Source organism: Sprattus sprattus, assembly GCF_963457725.1.
Source record: "Sprattus sprattus genome assembly, chromosome: 1".
Classification (NCBI taxonomy): Eukaryota; Metazoa; Chordata; class Actinopteri; order Clupeiformes; family Clupeidae; genus Sprattus; species Sprattus sprattus.
The window spans coordinates 45195767-45217663 of NC_137920.1; the positions used below are offsets into that span (position 1 = coordinate 45195767).

Here is a 21897-nt window from a genome sequence, read left to right on the forward strand (position 1 = left end):
AGCCCTACTGACAACCATGACTAATTCTGTGTTAAAACCTACTGAACAGTTCGGCGGTCATATTTTGTAACGCTTTGCGTTACGTCTAGTTTGGTTTATGTTTACAGCTGATGGAGGCGAGGATGACCGTCTTGGCGAGGGAAGAAATGGACCTCTTGAAGAACGTTACCCTGGACCTGATGTCCGATGAAGAGGATTGCACCGACGAGGGGGAAACTGGCTGGATTGTGCGGCTGCCAGTTTTCAGAAGCAACGAGCTCTCTGACCTGTGTGCGGCTCTGCAGGAAAGACTTGACCGGGCGGGACCCCAGATATGCGCTGACCAAAGAAGGATTTGTGTCGGCACACCATCGGAAAGACTACCACATTGCCGCCACTATGAAGCCGTTCCAAAATGTTATTGTCCCAGATTTCAGTGCTGTGTTGCTGTTATTGCTGCTGCTGTCTTTTTTTCTATCAGATGCAATGTCTGTTTTTCTGTTTAAATAAAGCTTTGGTTTTCAATTCCTGACTAAGGTCTTCAATGCTCGATTTGTCTAAAGCAACTGCCTTTCTATTAGGCCTCCTATGATTATGATTATGTAAAGGATTAATAAGAAATTCATTAATTTCATATACAACCATTATTAGTATATTATTATAATATTATTATACATAAATTATTAATTTCGTTTTTATGAGGCAATAGCTGTAAATGGAAGGGGCTACGATTTTGTCAGTTGAAAGTTGACCAATAGGGAAGAATCTCTTTCCCCAATCACAAGACTGTTTTAATTTTAAATCTTGGTCCTTTTTAACCAATGGCTGCATTGTGTGTGAGGCTACAGTCAATATGCTAATAAGAGCCTTCGCACCTCTGTCAGCGGGAGGTGAGAAGTAACACATCGCACCCCCTCCCCTCTTGGTCCCTTCCCGGAAAATTCCGTTCATATGCGGCAGACGGGTATATCGGGGGAATGTCCGCGATCGACCAGGAATGCTGATCATTCGCGGCTGTATCACAGCGTGTACGGGCCCGATAATCTTGTTTTTCGTGCAGTGTATGTGTTTTATGGATGTATCTGGTTGTCTCAGCCCACAGGCTCATGACAGTATTGTTTTGTAGCAGGACTTGACCAAAACCAAGCACATGTGCTGTCAATCATGTCAGACAAGATTTCCAGTGTTAGGGCCATAATCCTGGATTCTTTTTTTACATTTGTATTTCACTTCACATTAGACTGGGCTTAGCACAAGAGGAAATATAAGGGCACAGGGAAATGATTCAAAGAGATCATTTTATTAGGATAGTACGGTTATAGCACTGTCAAACAATGCAGTAGAGAATGAATATATGCATAACAGAGGTATGTGACAGTTTAAGTGGTATGTAGCATTCAAAGATATGGCCTTTTTAAATGCACATTCGAAATCTTGTGTCTTCAAACACAATACAATTATCTTGGCTTTCCCACCTTACTTACTTGAAATAGGCTTACTCAAACACATCCTTTAGAATTTATATACCAGAATTTGTATATCGAATTTTAGAATCCACAGTTCAATTATCAAATAAACAGCTGTGTCCCAGCAACAACTGCAGTTCTCATCTTTTCAAAAAGCTAATATACCTTTTCATACATCTTTAGCATTTTCTCCCTAAAAGGTTTTCCTAAAATGCCTTCTAACAAGTGGTCTGAGTATTTCTTAACAAAAGAAATGATCGTAGACGGCTTACTACAATGGCTGCTCATATTGCTATAATTTTATTGTTAAATTAACACAACAACCTGACAAAACTAAAATAGATGTTGTCCTTTTAGATAAGTATTATTATTAAGTGAAGGTTTAGACACTATTATACATAGTCAAACATCCTCTCTCACTTCAAAAGTTGAATTGTATATGCACTCCCTTTTCTCTGAACACATTGTCATAAGGTTTACATCATATTCACAAGATGGCGCATTGAGCCCTTGGGTCCGTCTGTCCCACTTTGGCTGATTCTCACAGCGAGTGCCACTCAAAGGCAAACATCACATTGAGCACCTCCAGACTACGAGCGATCTCCTCAGGGACGCAGTGTTGCAGCCACAGGTAATGGAGCTTCCTGTAGCGCTCCGGACACAAGTGCAGAGGGTTGCCACGACTGCAAACACAGAAACAAGTCAATTTAACCTCTAGCTATATACACCACCATTACCTACAGAAGTTAGTAGTCATCAGTTCAGAAAACACATTCCAACAACCCAACTTGAAGATACTGTCTTACCCAAGCTGGGGATCGGTCTCTCCATAATCATCCAGATATGGGGCTGGATATGTGCTTCCTCGTGTTTTACTGGCCATGAGAACAATCTCACACTCTCTCACCCTGGGAGAAAAAGAACAAAAAGGACAGGAAAGATCAGCTCCACCATGTGCCTCAGCTCAGAGGTCTAGAGCAGTGGTTCTCAACCTTTTTTCAGTGATGTACCCCCTGTGAAATGTTTTTTAGTCAAGTACCCCCATCCAGCGCAAAGCGTTTTTGATTGCCAGCATTGTCTGATTTATTAAACTGTCAACACTGAAGATTGAACATTGTTGCATTGGACTGAGTGCGTTTGCAATTACATTTTAGTAAGAAACTTGTGCTTGTGCTTCACTGAAAATCTTTGTCAGTCTTGGTGGCAGGGTCAGGGGCTCCTGCTTCACACACATCCAAAACTGTGTCAGTGTTGATGTGGCCAACTTCATCTGGAGGTCAGATGACACTTCCAGGAGTGTTTCCTGATTAGTGACAGATTAGCTTCCACATGCATGACAAGAGAAATGGGGTTTTCACCCAATCCAGCTGTGTAGATTTCTCCTCCATGTCAGTAAAGTAGGACATTGAAAATAAAAATTTTGAATCAAATTGGTCAAATGTCCCACGATGACCAACTCGACTGGAGCTCTGTCCACATCCTCACTAGAGAGAATATCATCCATCTGAGGAAAGCAGGTGAAATCCCCCTGTGCAGAGGCTCTGCTTTCTTCAGGAAGCCTCACACCTTGTCATACCGGTTTAAAATGCTGGTGTCCTTTCCCTGCAGACATATTCGTTTCGTTCAGTTTGCTGAATATATCTGCCAGATAGCACATATTTGCAAGCCAATCTGTGTGGCATGGGGAGATCTGTGCTCGATCGTAATTCCAACAGCCGTTTGAGTATTTGCCCTCGAAAGAGCCAACGCACTTCTGTGTGCAGCAGTAGTTGTGTGTGTTCAGCTTCCATGTTTTAGCGAAAAAAATGTGCGCTTATTATACAGTAACTTGCCAAAACGATAGAAGACATTCCTCCAGAATACCTATTTTAAATGAGTTTGTTGCCATTTCGTGAGTTTCGCTAAAAAAAAAAAAATAGTTCTTCACGCAATTGCGGAGCAACCCACCTTCTGACTTCAAGTTTCAATGACCTTCCGTTTCGTTAAATGACCGGACTACTTGCGGAATGATATGAAAGATGTGAATTAGAAGCAAAAAACCCATTGCCAATGACAGCGGTCATAAACTTTTCGCAGTAGTGAATATCAAGAAATTACAAACTTGCGAACTCAGACATTTAACCCACATATGGCCCATACAAATCAACAGAACTTTTAGAACATTCTGAAGAGCCGTATAATAACTATTTTTAAAGGATTTTTTGAATGAAGGCTTATTTTAAATATACCTTTAAAAAATCTCACGTACCCCCTGGACTACCTTCACGTACCCCCAGGGGTATGCGTACCCCCGGTTGAGAACCACTGGTGTAGTGAACAACACTAGGCCTACTTACCGTAGAAACAATCCCACTCCGGCCCCACAGGTGGCAGCGTGAGCAGTGCAAGCACCCACATTCTCTCCATCCAGTTGCTTCTGACAGCAGGTGCTCTGAGAGCAGAGCATATCGCCACAGAAGAGACACAGGGTAGGGTGCTTCCTATCATCGTCTGAAGACACAGGGCACCTAGGGGGGTAAAGGAACACAGAAAAAAAAATAGGGACCAAAAACAAAAACAGATGTTTGCATTGCCCTTTTCATAAATAGAGAGACTTTTGGTTTGAGGAAAAAGAAGACTGATGGATTGTATCTGCAAACTGGAAGAAACTCTTTCAATGTGCAGTTCAAGAGAGTAAATGGGAAGTTCATTAACTGGAGGACAACTGTAGGGACGAGCAACAGGACAAACACATGAAATGACCATAATCCAAAATAAGAATACGGTCACATCAGATGGACTGTAGGCCTGCTCCAGAATGATCTAGAATGATCTACATGATCATGACTGAGGACAGATGCTCAATTACAAAAAGGGAAAAAACAAGATGGCTCCTAAAGATCTCAACACATTTGTGATTACACATTTCATTACATTTGTGATTAAACTTTTAAATACACATTTGAATACTGAGTTACTCTGTAATTGCTTTCTCCCAACATTCTTAGGCCCTTGTAAATAAAGATAGACCAGAACTCTAATGGTTCTTTAGTAATGGCTCATACATAAAATAGGTAGCACTTAACAGATCAGTGATATGTGGGTAAAATCATGGTAACAACTCAACAGACCACAAATGACTAGTTTTGAAGTTGTTTCTAAACAATAACACACACATATTTACTGTGGTGATACATCATTTTTCACTGGTAGCAGAGGGATAGCAACAGACATGTTATAGAGACATAATGGGTCTATGGTGTATACAGACGACATACACGTGCTTCTTAATGAACATAATCGAATGCAAGGTATTTAAGCAGTTATTTATTTGCCATGGGTGTTCCAAAACCCCATTATTTCTCTCATCAGGATTTTTTATTTTTTATTTAAACCAGAACGTGCAAGAATGCTAATCTGCTGCATACAACATGACAATGGTCACTCCCACACTCTATATCTTGGAGTTCATATGGAATGCCTTTTGTCTGGGAATTCCCCGCCCCTTCACTGCATTTCATTTGCTCAGTTAGTCTGGCGAACTACTCAATGGAGGTCCACTTCAGTCACGTAATTGGACACTCCCTTAACCAATCAGACCAACAATACTATACAGGGATACAACGATCGGTAATAAAGCAAACACATCTTTTTTCTGTATGAATTGCTCCAGGGCAAGTTTCTGTTCTATTTTCAAAGAAAACTTGCCTTTGAAATTATCCAAGACAGCCGCGAGAGCAGTATCGAAGTTTTGCTGTGCTTCTCTCTTTGCTTTCGCTTTTGTTACGTAGTCGTGGATAGTTTAAATCCGCCAATGGCGCGCCAGGTAGCCAATAGCCAGTTTGTGATTGGCTCCAAGGATCCTTACAATGCTGAAATAGGTTTGTATAGACGCTTCGCCAGACTGAGTTTGGAGGCAAAATGAAATTGGCCGGAAAAAGAGGGGCGGGACTTCCCAGACTAGAATGCCTCAGCAGTACTGGTGAGATTTTTAATGTAGTAATTACCCAGAAACAAATTACTAAGTTTCATGTCAATTACCTGGCATCAGGGTTGTAAAATATTGACTTGCCTTTTTTTCCTCAGTTTCTGGCAATGGCTATGACTAGCCTTGAACATTTATGGTGGACCAAACACTCATGCATCAGAAAGTAAACAAGTGGAAGTCAATCCCAGCAGGGGTACAGTGACTTACTTAAATTGGCTGGCCTGGTTGAGCAGGACACTGTAATCCTCAGGAAGATTGATTAGTCGATTGCGTTTCCGTGGATACCTGGTACCATGAGCATGTGTCTGGTTATTATTAATGCTGAATTATTCATGGAACATTGAGTGTATGACAGGAGGAGAGGAGAGGAAAGGAGAGGAGAGGAGAGGAGAGGTCACCTGGTAGCTGCTACTTGAGCAGTTAAAGCTTTGGAAATGGCTGGGTTCCCACACCACCTGAGGGACACACAAAAAACCCATCAGGATTGCATGCTACATCAAAGACATACAATTCACGAGTATGTGGTTTCAAATAAAAGGCTACGGTCAAACCTAATCAATCCTATGTGTGTATGTGTATGGATAAGTAGCTTTGAGAGGTACCTCTGTATAAGGGGGTCGACCGTGTCCAAGTGGGTGTGGAACAGTTGGAACAAGTTAGAAGGCAGAGCAAGGTAACAACACAGTGCCTCTAGTTGGACCTCTGGAGTAACTACACACACAAACAAACAGCCAAAATGGATGAAGGTCAGTTTTGTTCCATTCAGCTGTAGGGTAGGGCAACACGATACATATATCTTTGAGATGTGTTGATTTATGTTGCATATAACAACAACTAAACAATTAGTATATTTGACATCCTTATTACGCAATATGTTACAATATGTTCAAATTCCCTGTTTTATCCTCAGTCTGTACCCCTTTTTCATGGGGCCCAAATATAGAGTTTATGGTCTTTGGTGATTCTGTGCTGAAATTTTTAACAGTGGTTCCGAGGTCCACACAGCCTCTTAGCAAAATCTCTCTCCAAATGTTTTTAAGTAAAAAGAAAAATACCTGCATCAAAAAAATAAAATTTCTTCAAATGTTTATGCACAGTCACTATTTACTAACTAACTTAAAAATAGACAAAAATGTAAAGTTACAGAACATACAATTATTCAAATTTTTCAAGAATTGTAATTTGGAAGCTCATGACAATTCTGGAAGCTGATGAATTCTCAACATTCTTCAAACGTTGTTGTACCACTCAATGACCATAGGTTTCCCTACGCAGCAGCTGAATGAACCTATTCTCAACATTCTTCAAACGTTGTTGTAACACTCAATGACCATAGGTTTCCCTACGCAGCTGAATGAACCAGAGATACCAGTGTGCACTAACAGTGCTTCTTCGTCTCTTTTTTCTGAGGAGACTAAAGAAGGTTCACCTGTCTCCTCAGTTTCTGGAGAATTTCTACCGCTGTACCATTGAGAGCACTCACAAAACTGCATCTCAACATGGTACAGCAGCTGCTCTGTTGCCGACTGCAAGAGACTGCAGAGGGTGGTGAAAACTGCCCAACGCATCACCGGTTCCACTCTCCCCACCATTGAGGCTGTCCAGAGCAAGAGATGCCTGCGGAGGGCACGCAGCATCATCAAGGACAGCTCACACCCCAGCCAGAGACTGTTTGCCCTCCTCCCCTCTGGGAGGCGCTACAGGGTCCTCAGTTCCCGTACCAGCAGGTTCAATAACAGCTTCATACCTGCGGCTGTCACCCTGCTGGACTCTGCCCCACGGGGTTAGCCCCCCACCCCCTTCTCTCACCTCCCCCTGTGACTGTTCTCCCCCCCTCCCTCCAGCAACTGAACTTTTGCACTATACTCACTTCTCCCCCCCCCCACCCCTACCCTGGCTTGACTGCCACTCACCCTCCTCTAGCCATTGAACATTGCACTATACTTCACTTCACCCCTCCCCCCCCCCACCCTGGCTTGACTGCCACACACCCTCCTCCAGCCACTGAACATTTGCACTATACCTCACTCCTCCCCCCCTAAACCTGGCTTGACTGTCACACACCCTCCTCCAGCCACTGCACATTTGCACCATATGTCTTTTTAATACTGTATCACCTTTACTGCATTACCTGTATTGATTGTACTTTTCTACCTCATTCACTTGATTTCACTTGTTACCACCAGTTTACTTTCACCTGCACTTTATATACTTATCATACCTCACTCTTACCTCAATTGCTGCTATTCAATTCTGTTTATATTACAATTCTGTGTCATATTCTAACTCTTACTGTACATATCATATTTATTCACTTAGTCCACCCTACATTTGCACATACTCTGCACTTTTATTGCTATTTTGCACTTACTGGTTAGATGCTAAACTGCATTTCGTTGTCTCAGTACTTGTACTCTGTACAATGACAATAAAGTTGAATCTAATCTAATCTAATCTAATCTTGTTCAAACAGTACTTCTTGCACTAACAGTGCTTCTTGTACTAACAGTGCTTCTTGTTCAAACAGTACTTCTTGTACTAACAGTGCTTCTAGTTCAAACAGTACTTTTTGCATTAACAGATCTGGTTACTTCTTGTACTTGTTTGGCCGCTGGCCTCTCTCACATAATATCCTGCAAGGGGCCGCCCACGCTGCCAGTGCTCCAGTTCAATATTCGGCTATGTGCTATTCAAGCCACCACATGATGGCAGCCTAAACTATAGTGAGTAAACCTGCAGAATATTGAAGAAATTCAACTCTCAGTAACACAAGCAAAAGCTAGAAAAGATTATTCCACTGAAAACTAGGCGGCCACACACAGAAAGAGCAAAGAGAGAGTGAACTGTCATTAGTGGATCCACCCCATGATTTAGATCAGCTCCAGAATGGAATGGGTTCTTCCCTGGCCCATAATAAAACCTCCCACCAAGTTTCAGGAAAATCAGACTTTTTGCATAATCCTGCTGACAAACAGACAAACAAACCGCACTGAAAAACATAACCATGGCTGACTTGTAGAACGCATATGTTAAATGAACAAGGAGCTGGCCCTGACGTATTTCCATAAGATCTAATCTGGCCACTGTGTGTGTGTGTGTGTGTGTGTGTGTGTGTGTGTGTGTGTGTGTTAGAGCATGGATCAGGGCGAATTTTTCTGTCCGAGCCCGGCCCGACAGAATAGTAACCGAGCCCTGACCGAGTCCGACAGCCATTAAAATGTTTTTTTTTTTTTTTTGTAATCCGAACAGAGCCCAACGGAATCAATTTCTCAACTGTTCAAAGTACTAATGCCATATTGACGTATTTTATGAATAGCCTGGCTTTATTAAACTGGGGCATCAACAGTTAAATGCTCTCTCACCCAATCAAGCACTGTTAAACCCACAAGCGTGCACAATAAGACCAATAAGCATATTTAAATTAAATGATTCACATTGCAAGAACGTTTAATAAAATGGTGCGGCTCTTTTAAGAGGAGCACGTACAGAGAGGGACAATGGTGACGCATAGTTTGGATTTAGCGACAAACATTTATGTGCTGTAACAGAGTTAACCAGTATGTGAGTAACGTTTTATTAAAGCACAGCGTGTGTAATGTGTAGCTATTTCTTTCAGTTTGTTAACCTTTCCTGCTGCCTGTATTTACTAACAAGCAGCAGACGTAAAGGAAAGGGAATTGACCCCGAAGATAAAAACATGTAATCTACTTCGGCCGTGGAGCATTTTACTTCCCTGCAATCTACAACTACGTTCAGAGACAGACAGCAGGAAAGGGATGAATTAGCTACACATTACCCACGCTATGCTTTAATAAAACTCAAGTTATATGATACACCAACGGAGGCACAACAGACAAGTCTTACCATTGAAGATCTTTTTGCACACTGACGTTCGTTCTGAAACTATCTACATTCAACCATCGAGGGTTAATCCATGTTGTTGTGGAGAACGAGAATTGCATAAATCATATTTCATTAAAACTTCACACTTCTTACATTGGACATTTCCAACAGCCTAATTAGAATCTGCATCGTCTACTAAGCAGAAGTATCTCCATACAGTAGATTTCCCTTCGTTTAGTATCATTTTAAACTCTCCAGATGACAGTTTCTCTTTAACTTTCTCCGTGATGCCATTTTGCCACCTGTAATCGTGTTGTCACGGACATAAACAAATTTCCACCACAGGAGGAAGGCTGTTATCCTAAAATTTAGGACCTAAATGTGATTTATTTTGTTCTCAAAAACGGACTTTTGCATCATGTGAAGCAGACAGTTGGCTTCACTATTTATTAAGTGAATTCATTAAATATGGGATGTTCAATGCATTATCGCGCTGATGTGTCCGAGCCCGATCCGAACCCTTTATACATTTCTAACATCCTCTAGTGCAGGCTCTTCAATAGGCGGCCCGCGGGCCAGATCCGGCCCTTGTGATGCTTTGGACTGGCCCCCAGAGTGAGCTCCGGTAGCCTCATTCAGTTTGTGACTATTGCTCATTGTACACTCTCTCGTGCAGTGGGTGGCGGTATGCACCCATATAGGTAGTGGTATATTTTGTTCCTACTCTGATATATATGGCCAGAAAACCTTTGCCTGTAAGTATTTTCTTAAACAGTTGATCAGTTATTACTTAGAAACATTACTTCTTGTGGAAACCACTTGTAATGAACCGTAGTTTGTTCGAATTGTTTACTTTGATGAATATGCTAAACGCTAGCGCGGTCTCTATGGAATTTCCCCTATAAGTTAGCATTAAGCTAACGTAATTTCTATCACAGATAAAAATTCAGTGCTACGTGATTGTTTTTAGAAACAAATGTTACGAGATGAGATTACCAAGATTACTCTGTATGTTTGCTCAGTTTTACAGTGCTTCTTAAGCAAATGTTTGAAAAGAACTTCAAGCTTCAGACTTTCTCTTGGGAAAACTGTCTGCCAAGCCAATTTAGCAGGCTAGAGGGATCATGCCACAAACAGAGAAGCACGGGCAGAATAGTAAAAAAAAAAAGAATTGGTGACCTTGGAAGTTGTTTGCCAGTTAAATGAATGAAATTCTAAAGAACTGATACAGTTCACCTGAACTGAGTGAAATTTGAAACACTTTTCCTTGATATAATACCATGCACTTTTAGGTTGTTGCAATTCTATTCAGTTCCATGCAATGCACTTTGTTGCTGGAGATACATTTGATTCAGCCAAATCAGTTTAATCTTAAATATTGAGGATAATGACCAGTTAAGTTGTGTTGGTACATCTTCTTACAATAAGTGCATTCATCAATTGTCTGTTAATATGTCTTGGTTATTGCTCACCTGGTTTGATTTTTGAATCCTTGGGCCTATGCGCCTCTAGCACTTTCAAAATAGAATATATAGACTCCTTCAGTATGTTGTTGTAATTTCTTTATAAGTTACCGTGATTACATATATACTCCAGCCCCTGACTTTGCCTCAGTTTCAAGAACCGGCCCCAGCTCCAAATTAATTGAAGAGCCCTGCTCTAGTGTGTGTGTGCGTATTTCCATAAGATCTAATCGGGCCCCTGTTGAAGCAAGTTTGAACACCCCTGTTAGAATAAGAAGGACCACCAGAGGTCATCTTTACCCATCACCTCATCACAGTCAAAGTCTGAAGTATGCACAGTGGGGCTCAATTTGGAAATAAGTGCTGTTAATAGATAAAGTTTAAAATAGTCTTCTTTGGTCACAATCATCAAAGGTGTGTTTGGTGAAAAAAAGGAGCAGCATGTGATGAGTGTAATGCCCTTGACAACTGCAAGCATGTGGGTGTGTGTGTGTGTGTGTGTGTGTGTGTGTGTGTGTGTGTGTGTGTGGACACCCATGACAACTGCAAGCATGCGAGTGGATTGATTGGGTTTTGCAGATATCCTGCAAGGGGCCGCCCACGCTGCCAGTGCTCCAGTTCAATATTCGGCTATGTGCTATTCAAGCCACCACATGATGGCAGCCTAAACTATAGTGAGTAAACCTGCAGAATATTGAAGAAATTCAACTCTCAGTAACACAAGCAAAAGCTAGAAAAGATTATTCCACTGAAAACTAGGCGGCCACACACAGAAAGAGCAAAGAGAGAGTGAACTGTCATTAGTGGATCCACCCCATGATTTAGATCAGCTCCAGAATGGAATGGGTTCTTCCCTGGCCCATAATAAAACCTCCCACCAAGTTTCAGGAAAATCAGACTTTTTGCATAATCCTGCTGACAAACAGACAAACAAACCGCACTGAAAAACATAACCATGGCTGACTTGTAGAACGCATATGTTAAATGAACAAGGAGCTGGCCCTGACGTATTTCCATAAGATCTAATCTGGCCACTGTGTGTGTGTGTGTGTGTGTGTGTGTGTGTGTGTGTGTGTGTGTTAGAGCATGGATCAGGGCGAATTTTTCTGTCCGAGCCCGGCCCGACAGAATAGTAACCGAGCCCTGACCGAGTCCGACAGCCATTAAAATGTTTTTTTTTTTTTTTTGTAATCCGAACAGAGCCCAACGGAATCAATTTCTCAACTGTTCAAAGTACTAATGCCATATTGACGTATTTTATGAATAGCCTGGCTTTATTAAACTGGGGCATCAACAGTTAAATGCTCTCTCACCCAATCAAGCACTGTTAAACCCACAAGCGTGCATTTTGCCACCTGTAATCGTGTTGTCACGGACATAAACAAATTTCCACCACAGGAGGAAGGCTGTTATCCTAAAATTTAGGACCTAAATGTGATTTATTTTGTTCTCAAAAACGGACTTTTGCATCATGTGAAGCAGACAGTTGGCTTCACTATTTATTAAGTGAATTCATTAAATATGGGATGTTCAATGCATTATCGCGCTGATGTGTCCGAGCCCGATCCGAACCCTTTATACATTTCTAACATCCTCTAGTGCAGGCTCTTCAATAGGCGGCCCGCGGGCCAGATCCGGCCCTTGTGATGCTTTGGACTGGCCCCCAGAGTGAGCTCCGGTAGCCTCATTCAGTTTGTGACTATTGCTCATTGTACACTCTCTCGTGCAGTGGGTGGCGGTATGCACCCATATAGGTAGTGGTATATTTTGTTCCTACTCTGATATATATGGCCAGAAAACCTTTGCCTGTAAGTATTTTCTTAAACAGTTGATCAGTTATTACTTAGAAACATTACTTCTTGTGGAAACCACTTGTAATGAACCGTAGTTTGTTCGAATTGTTTACTTTGATGAATATGCTAAACGCTAGCGCGGTCTCTATGGAATTTCCCCTATAAGTTAGCATTAAGCTAACGTAATTTCTATCACAGATAAAAATTCAGTGCTACGTGATTGTTTTTAGAAACAAATGTTACGAGATGAGATTACCAAGATTACTCTGTATGTTTGCTCAGTTTTACAGTGCTTCTTAAGCAAATGTTTGAAAAGAACTTCAAGCTTCAGACTTTCTCTTGGGAAAACTGTCTGCCAAGCCAATTTAGCAGGCTAGAGGGATCATGCCACAAACAGAGAAGCACGGGCAGAATAGTAAAAAAAAAAAGAATTGGTGACCTTGGAAGTTGTTTGCCAGTTAAATGAATGAAATTCTAAAGAACTGATACAGTTCACCTGAACTGAGTGAAATTTGAAACACTTTTCCTTGATATAATACCATGCACTTTTAGGTTGTTGCAATTCTATTCAGTTCCATGCAATGCACTTTGTTGCTGGAGATACATTTGATTCAGCCAAATCAGTTTAATCTTAAATATTGAGGATAATGACCAGTTAAGTTGTGTTGGTACATCTTCTTACAATAAGTGCATTCATCAATTGTCTGTTAATATGTCTTGGTTATTGCTCACCTGGTTTGATTTTTGAATCCTTGGGCCTATGCGCCTCTAGCACTTTCAAAATAGAATATATAGACTCCTTCAGTATGTTGTTGTAATTTCTTTATAAGTTACCGTGATTACATATATACTCCAGCCCCTGACTTTGCCTCAGTTTCAAGAACCGGCCCCAGCTCCAAATTAATTGAAGAGCCCTGCTCTAGTGTGTGTGTGCGTATTTCCATAAGATCTAATCGGGCCCCTGTTGAAGCAAGTTTGAACACCCCTGTTAGAATAAGAAGGACCACCAGAGGTCATCTTTACCCATCACCTCATCACAGTCAAAGTCTGAAGTATGCACAGTGGGGCTCAATTTGGAAATAAGTGCTGTTAATAGATAAAGTTTAAAATAGTCTTCTTTGGTCACAATCATCAAAGGTGTGTTTGGTGAAAAAAAGGAGCAGCATGTGATGAGTGTAATGCCCTTGACAACTGCAAGCATGTGGGTGTGTGTGTGTGTGTGTGTGTGTGTGTGTGTGTGTGTGTGTGTGTGTGGACACCCATGACAACTGCAAGCATGCGAGTGGATTGATTGGGTTTTGCAGATGTTCTAGCAGCCAGTGGCACCAGAAACAGCAATAAGGGGAAGAATGGATTCCACTAAATATCAGCAAAGTGAAGAAACTGAAGCCTCCAATACATTGGGTTCTATAACCTTCCTCAAAATACAACAAATCACCAAGTATTTTAAGGTCAAGAAAACCGAAGCATTTTTGATTTTTCTGTATCTGATCTGTGTATATACTTTCTCTTACTCTGCCATCATCATACATCAAAGTAGTCTTAAAACGTTATTTATGATATTTAGTTAATTACTAATCATATTTTCTGAGGGTTACCTGCTTTGTCCAGAAGCTCCTCCGGGGGGGGCACCCCTGTAAGGCAGTTGAACAACAGTGCGGAACAACGCAGAAAGGGAAGGACCCCTTTTCTCACACAGTCTGCCACAGAACAACCCGAAATGTCCGTTCTTAAACTAAGAGGGAATAGCATATAGCAAGAACAGAATTACACAGGGTGGGCCTTGGCCTTAAATGCAATTTCAAAGGAAATAATTTTCAAGAATGGATCCACAAAAACATAAAACAAAAGAATCCAGATGCATAAATGAATGTATAAATCATCTAGTGGTATATTAAAGTATTGTTGTCTGCCCAGTGGTAGCAATGGTTTACTTATATGCAGTCTACTGCAATGTGTGAAGGGAAAACTACGGTAACTTCAAGAACGTAAAGGTAGATGGGTAAATTTGGCCATTACAATAATGTGAATTAGCTCAATGCCAGTCATTGTTCAACTGGCACACTGTTTTCCGGTCATGACATTGCTTTAATCTCCATCTATCCACATATCACACACATGCACATATTGTCTACAAGAATACACTTACAGATAGCCTTCAAAACCTCATAAAATGCATGTATTATATCTAGTAGCTGTGCGGCTAAGAATGAATGTTGACTGTTTCTAAGGGCCTTAATTAATTAATTTACATTAATTTATCCTTGATTCAACAGACTGTCTTGAAGGCTAAGGAAGTTGAATAATTTTGAGGGCTATTGTATATGCTTCTAGGATAGCACTTTAAGTTTGACACGGTCAGCCCAGCATGTAGAGCAACAAGGCCGTGTTACTAGCCATAGCATGGATGTGACATTCTTTACACTTACCCTCCAGTGTACTGGGCCACAGTTGAGTACACAGCAGCTGCTGATTCAGCCTCCTCTTCCTTAGCTCCAGACATCCCAGCAGGAAGATCTGGCCACAAATGCATAGAATACAGCATTACTCCAAAATCAACCTGTGTGGGGGTTGGAAGAGTGTATACATATATGACTGCATATATACATTACCTTGTGATGACAGCAGAATTTGCAAAACATGGGCCATGGTGACCAGGTGCAGCAGATGTAAGTGGTTATAGGCAGTGCTTATGGAGGAAGGTTGAAGGTCAACTGCCTCTTCCTGATACAAAGAAGGGATTGACAGAACCAGACCCACCTAGATAGAGAAAGAAAGAAAGAGAGGAATATATAATTCCAGTTATAGACGTATCAGAGTTTACACAGTTTCCTACAGTAAAATTAAAATAGTTTTAAATAACATTCAACGTATATAATCAGGCAGCTCTTAGTACAGCTCATATCAGTAGTTTCCATTTGAAAATGCCAAATTAATCTCTGAAAATCAATAAAGGTCCAAACCTCTCATTCCAATAGAACTTTCCCTTAAATTGAGTATTTCATTTATCTCCATATTTAAACAATATTTCACTATTGCATTGACACCACATGGACCTGGTGGAAAAGAGCTGATTGCCCAAAACCATGAGTGGAACACTGGGAGAGTTAGATGCAAATCTGAAAGATTTTCAGTGGATATATTTTAGGACACGCAGGAAATATGGAACATCTTTGGCTTATCCAAAGGCAATGTGGCATAACTGTAGCACATTCGTACTAAAGTAGGGCGATAAGATTCAACTTCCAAGCACATTTTATATGGAGACATTGTTATGGATGCTACAGAGTAACTTACCAAAAGGTGGAAAAAGTCCATTTCCAGGATGGATGATGACCCCTCTACATTAGAAATAGGCACCAGCACTACAAGAGAACATCAAAAATACAAAAAAAACAGATATATCCAAAACAGTCAAATCAAAAATCAAAAATAGGCCAAAACAATAGAGAAGAATAGAGCATGTTATGGTGAAAATGCTGCACAAATTGCAAGAGCTTAATTCTGGTCTATATTTCATATTCATTAGATGGGCATATAAAATGTATATTTAATACAATTATCAGCAATTAACTTTAGAGTGTACATTTGAGATACCTTGCTCCATAAGGGTTAAATTGTCACAAATGATATACGTGTAAATTGTCACACTAACCTATCAAACATATCAAACAAAATAAGAAAAGGGTAATGTAATGTTATTGTAATGTCTTATTCATTCCCAAACTCAACTTGGATACTTTATTCCTATTCTGCAATGGCCTTTTTGATGCCCTGACACATAGGCCTTGAGTGAAGGTAAACTCAGGGCTATGGCAGACAATGTATCTATTTCAGTTTGAAGAAAGCGCTTCGAGCATTGGAGTTTTGAATTAATTGTGTGACAACTAGCACCGCTCTCCCCTTACTTGTTCTTGCATGTACAGCTGAACTTGAAATGATTCAATCCTCTTGGCCCTAAAGACATTCTGGTGATGTACGGACAGTTTAATGAAAATAGATTACCATGTAAACAATTATTTGGCACATTAGTCAATATAACATTTCTAATCTAATTATGTCTAAAAATGCCCATGTGCAAAATGATTCGACACCCAAAAGACTTTTCACTTGATCACCTTAATAAGGTTTTGGGAAATGCCAACACGGATATGATGTCTAAACTAAGCTTTGGTTGACTTGGATATGTGCTTGGGATCATAGTCTTGCTGGAAAGTCCACTGATCAAGTTCCATGCAAAAATAGAACGCATCACGTTGCTCTGGTTCTAAGAATCCATGATGCCACTGATGTAACTCACACAGTCAAGACAGTCAGTTCCCAGCACAGCAGAACAACCCCCAAACAGCACAGACCCGCTGCCATGATGACTGTGGGGATGGCACCTTTCGGGTCATACATAGTCTTCATGATGTCAGACATACCATTGATCCATATTCCTAACAGTTTCAGTTGGAAATGTCATCACTTCATAAACAGTTACCCAGAAGACCACAGATTTACCAAATTACATTGTGCATGTTGAAGGCAACTTTGTATGTTTCTTGGTCAAGAATGGAGTACAGCAATGTGTCAGGCATGAATATCTACCCTATTTGTTATTTTCTGAACTCCTTCATTGGCACTTTTGTTCACATTTCATCAGGTTGCAACTCGTTTCAACAAGGGTTCATGTCTTAACAGGTTCTTGTCTTAACAGCAATTTCTTCATCATGTTGCAGTCACTGAAAATTGTAAGCTTGAAAGGCTTTGGTAGGGAAGGGAGAGGGCCGTCACCCCACACAGACTCAAACTCAGGGCTAGGGCATAGCAAACCTGCACCCCCAACACCAAGCAGCCTAAAACTCGGGGCTAGGGCATACCAACCCTGCATCTCCAACACCAAGCAGCAAGGCTAGCTGGTATGGCAGTCAAGGCATACTTATGTCACTTATGGTATGACAGTCACAGATATCATCCACTGTGTTCCATAGACTATGAATGTAGTCCCACAATTATTGACATCTACAATTGAAACATGCTACATCCTGTTGTTTTTTCTGTGTTAAAGGAATACATCATGAAAAACTCAATCCTACATTGAGGGCTTGTCCAATAGTGTCAATACTACAAGGGCCTTGTCCAATAGTTCTGTATCAAGACAGTTCAACAACCTTTATCCCTGACAATCACTAAATTAACACATCACCACAATTAGTTTCGGATCTCGTTACTAATCATGCTAAATGCCTCCATACATCTGTGTCTTTGCAACAACGTGACTGGAAGCAGAGTTTGTCTATGTCATGGCCAACATGTTCATTTCAGGACAGCTTGTCTACCATCTCTGACTTAATCACCAAATGAACAAACCACCACAACTAATCTAGTTTGTTTTTTAACTGAGCAAGCAAAATGGCTCCCGTCATCAATAAATTAGCAACCCCCCTAAAGACATCAACAAACATGGTGGCATGTCAACACACCCCACGGAAGAGGGGGGTGAGCAGTGGATCATCATCATCATAAAATGGAACAGGCACTCCAACCAGCCGCTCTGAACAGCGCTGTTGAGACAGGGTTGAGATGGGTGTTGTGGTGCTTGATTCCTGTGCTATTTTGACCAAAGTATGTCACAGACATTTGTAAAAGACTTCAAGGAACTGGGTCAACTTGCGGAAAAGGGTGTCATACGTCTCCTTTAAGTACATTTAGCACTGATGGGGAAAAGCTACGGAGTACATGTCTCCACTCTTAACATAAAATATCTCATGAATGATCATTGAGGGCCATTTTGAGTTTACTGATTTAAAGGATAAGGCACAGTGGATGAAATACTCAAGTAAATGTACAAAGACAGACAAGAAAGCACTGACCAACTTTTCATGTCTCTAAGCCACACCATCCGACCGTACATGCCATATTTTCAATACCAGCCTAAAACAATGTACAGTGCCTTGCATAAGTATTCACCACCTTGGATGTTTTACCCTTTTATTGCTTTTATAAATCAGTCATGGTCATTATAAGTTGGCTTTTTGGACAACAAAAAAAATCACAAAAAAGCCCTCTTTAATGTCAAAGTGAAAACAGATTTCTACAAAGTTATGTAAATTAAATTAAAATATGTAATGAAAATATGTGATTGCATAAGTATACACCCCCTTCAGTTAGACTGACCTAATTCAACAGAGGTCCAGCCAATTGGTGCTAGAAGTCTCACAATTAGTGAAATGGGGATCAGTGTGCAGTAGTATAACGACAATTAACATCCCTCGAAATTCTGTTCAATCCATCATCAAGAAATGGAAGTAATATGGCACATGTGTAAATCTGCCTAGATCAGGCCATCCTTACAAACTGAGTAACCATGCAAGAAGGAGACTAGTAAGAGAGGCCACCAAGACACCTATGACTACTCTGAAGAAGTTTCAAGCTTCTGCAGATGGTATGGGAGAGACTCTGCATCAGTGTTCACGTTAGCCGGCTATGGCCGGACATTGGCCGATTGAACGCACGAATGGCCGGTATAATAAGATGTAAACGGCCCAAATGTCCGATAGAAAATATGTATGTAGGCTATGATTAATCAGTAACATATGAAAACAACAAAACAACTGTAACATAAACCTGAATATAATCAGCCTGGTATGTCATTAAAAAAAAGTTCTAAAGCAGATTTGGATTGCATTCGGAACATGCGCTGGTCGAGGTTCCGCAACACACGCAGGCTGGTTTCCCCGCTAAAAACTGTTCACTAAAATAAACAATTACAAAATATCAAAAAGGCTAAGCAGACGTCTCTCGGTCAGTTCTTCAAAAAGACAACTGATAGCCTTGATAGGCCTAATGATTCGTCAAGAAATTATTCGACTCCAAGTACATCATCCGAGGCCCCGACGGATTTAGGAAATGCGCCTGCCAAAAAACTTAAAAGGAGATTTAAAGCTGAATGGCTCGAGCAATTCCGTTGGCTAAGGTCGGAAAAGGTAGATGGTCGAGACACAATGTTCTGTAGCATTTGTGAGAGAGCAGGCAAGTTAAATGGTTTACGAAAGGCTACATGAATTTAAAAAGATCAGCCTTAGTTGACCATAGCGAGTCGTCTGACCACAGAGCCGCTATGTCCCTAACACCGCAGCAAAGTGCAATGAGAGTGCACTGCGATAACGCCACTAAATCTAAAAGAGACGCACTCGTGGCACAAATGAAAGTGGTGTATCACATGGCTAAACGTGACATCCCAAGTAATCAGTTTTGCGGATTGACAGAATTACTTGAGTTTTTGGAAGCTCCTGATTTTTTTTTAAAATTTGTGTCGTTTCTCATTTGGAGTTTTGGTGGTTATTTAATTAGGCTATTAGTGAATAACGTCCGGTAGACATTCCAAATGGCCGATATTCTGGAATAGCGTCGGACATTTGTCCGGCCAAGAAAAAGTCTAGCGTGAACCCTGCTCTGCATACAACAACTGTTGCCTGGGTTCTTCACCAATCAAAGCTCCATGGAAGAGAGCCACTTTTGAAAAAATGCTCTACTTTTGTCTCATCAAACCACAGAACCTTCTTCCACTTGACCATTGAGACACCCACATGCCTTTTGGCAAACTGTCGATACTTTTTTTTCAACAGTGGCTCTCTTCCATAAAGCTTTGATTGGTGAAGAACCCAGGCAACAGTTGTTGTATGCAGAGTTTCTCCAATTTCAACGGCTGAAGCTTGAAACTCCTTCAGAGTAGTCATAGGTCTTTTGGTGGCCTCTCTTACTAGTCTCCTTCTTGGACGGTCACTCAGTTTGTGAGGACGGCCTGATCTAGGCAGATTTACACATGTGCCATAATCCATCCATTTCTTAATGATGGATTTAACAGAATTCCAGGGGATGTTAAGTGCCTTGGACATTTTTTTGTATCCTTCCCCTGACTTATACTTTTTAACAACCTTTTCTCTGAGTTGCTTAGAGTGATTCAGTAATCAGTATTCCTGGCTATTGTTACACCATGAAGACCCTACTTCATGGTGTAACAATAGCCAGGAATACTGATTGCTGAATACTGACCAGTGAATGGACCTTCCAGACACAGGTGTCGTTATACTACAATCACTTGAGACACATTCACTGCACACTGATCCCCATTTCACTAATTGTGAGACTTCTAGCACCAATTGGCTGGACCTCTGTTGAATAAGGTCAGTCTATTTAAAGGGGGTGAATACTTATGCAATCACTTATTTTTCATTACATATTTTTATAGAAATCTGTTTTCACTTTGACATTATAGAGGGCTTTTTTGTGGGTTTTTTTGTCCAAAAAGCCAACTTATAATGACCATGAGTGATTTATAAAAGCAATAAAAGGGTAAAACATGGGGGGTGAATACTTTTGCAAGGCACTGTACCTTTCCACAAGCCTGGAGATAAGCTAGGTCCTGGTCAAAACAATAAGATGTCCATATGGAACAAACATTGGCAGACAGGCTGAAGGCTTATATGCTTCTTTCCACCTGGACAATTGGAAATAACTAGGGCTGGGCAACGATACAACATTTTAATCGCGATTAATCGCATTATTTCCCTGATTAATCACGATTAATCGCATTTTTATACGCAAATTCCAAAAATGATTTAAAAAGTAGCGTATAGCGATGTATTAAATGTACTGCCATATGAACTGAAGTGCCATTACATTGGTTGTGCAAACAAACACTTAACATCAGCATTTGTATATAGTAGCAGTTAAATAAAATAAATAATTGGTGTTAATTTCAACTTAAACAATGGTACCAAACACAAAACTAAAGCTTATTGCCACTGAGTTAATGTTAGAGTGTGGTGAAGCACCAAAAATGTGATTAGGCCTACATTTACGTAAACCAGAAACAGCAAACATAGAAGGAAGTTCTGTATTTATAATTGTAAAGACATTTTTTTATTTTCTAACATAGCTCTTCCCTTTGTAAAGTCCTACAGTAGGCTATAGAGCAAGATTGACAGTTCAATCAGATTAACTCAACCAACAGCAAACTCGGTAACCACAATTACCTCGGAGTTACAGTGCATTATATCGATGAAACCCTTCACCCTGGCCATTAGTGATGCGCCGGTCAGGTTTTTTTTTTACACCCGCCCCAACCCAACCCGATAATTACCCAAACCCGACCCAACCCGCGGTAGAAAAGAAAAAACGCCAGTGAATCCATATTGCCATGGAACCTAAATGGAAAATAAAGAGAACTCATTCAAGACACTGCCTTGTGCTAGATTCGCAGTAGAGATTGTGATACAATTTCATGAAAGATCAAGGTTTACGTCGTTCTTTATTTTGCAGAAAATCGCATGGAATTGCATTTCAACAGTTGCCGAAACTTTAACATCTGACATCAGGTCTGAGAACTTTATTAGATATAT

The 21897-nt window shown here is 40.7% G+C and overlaps 1 protein-coding gene across 3 annotated transcripts in view; it reads right to left on the minus strand.

Annotated features, from left to right (window-relative positions):
- Positions 1-1258: 1258 nt before the first annotated feature.
- ubr1 (ubiquitin protein ligase E3 component n-recognin 1) overlaps positions 1259-21897 on the minus strand; it is a 101308-nt gene continuing 80669 nt past the window's right edge. For all 3 annotated transcript variants that reach the window (XM_080849270.1, XM_080849269.1, XM_080849268.1), the window contains 10 exons: positions 15809-15876; positions 15124-15271; positions 14941-15028; positions 14110-14246; positions 6015-6123; positions 5811-5867; positions 5620-5697; positions 3782-3952; positions 2252-2353; positions 1259-2128 (listed from right to left, as the gene is read on the minus strand). In XM_080849270.1, the coding sequence (XP_080705396.1) occupies positions 1987-2128; positions 2252-2353; positions 3782-3952; positions 5620-5697; positions 5811-5867; positions 6015-6123; positions 14110-14246; positions 14941-15028; positions 15124-15271; positions 15809-15876 (1100 nt within the window). In that variant the 3' untranslated portion in view covers positions 1259-1986. The remainder of the gene's footprint in view (positions 2129-2251; positions 2354-3781; positions 3953-5619; positions 5698-5810; positions 5868-6014; positions 6124-14109; positions 14247-14940; positions 15029-15123; positions 15272-15808; positions 15877-21897) is intronic.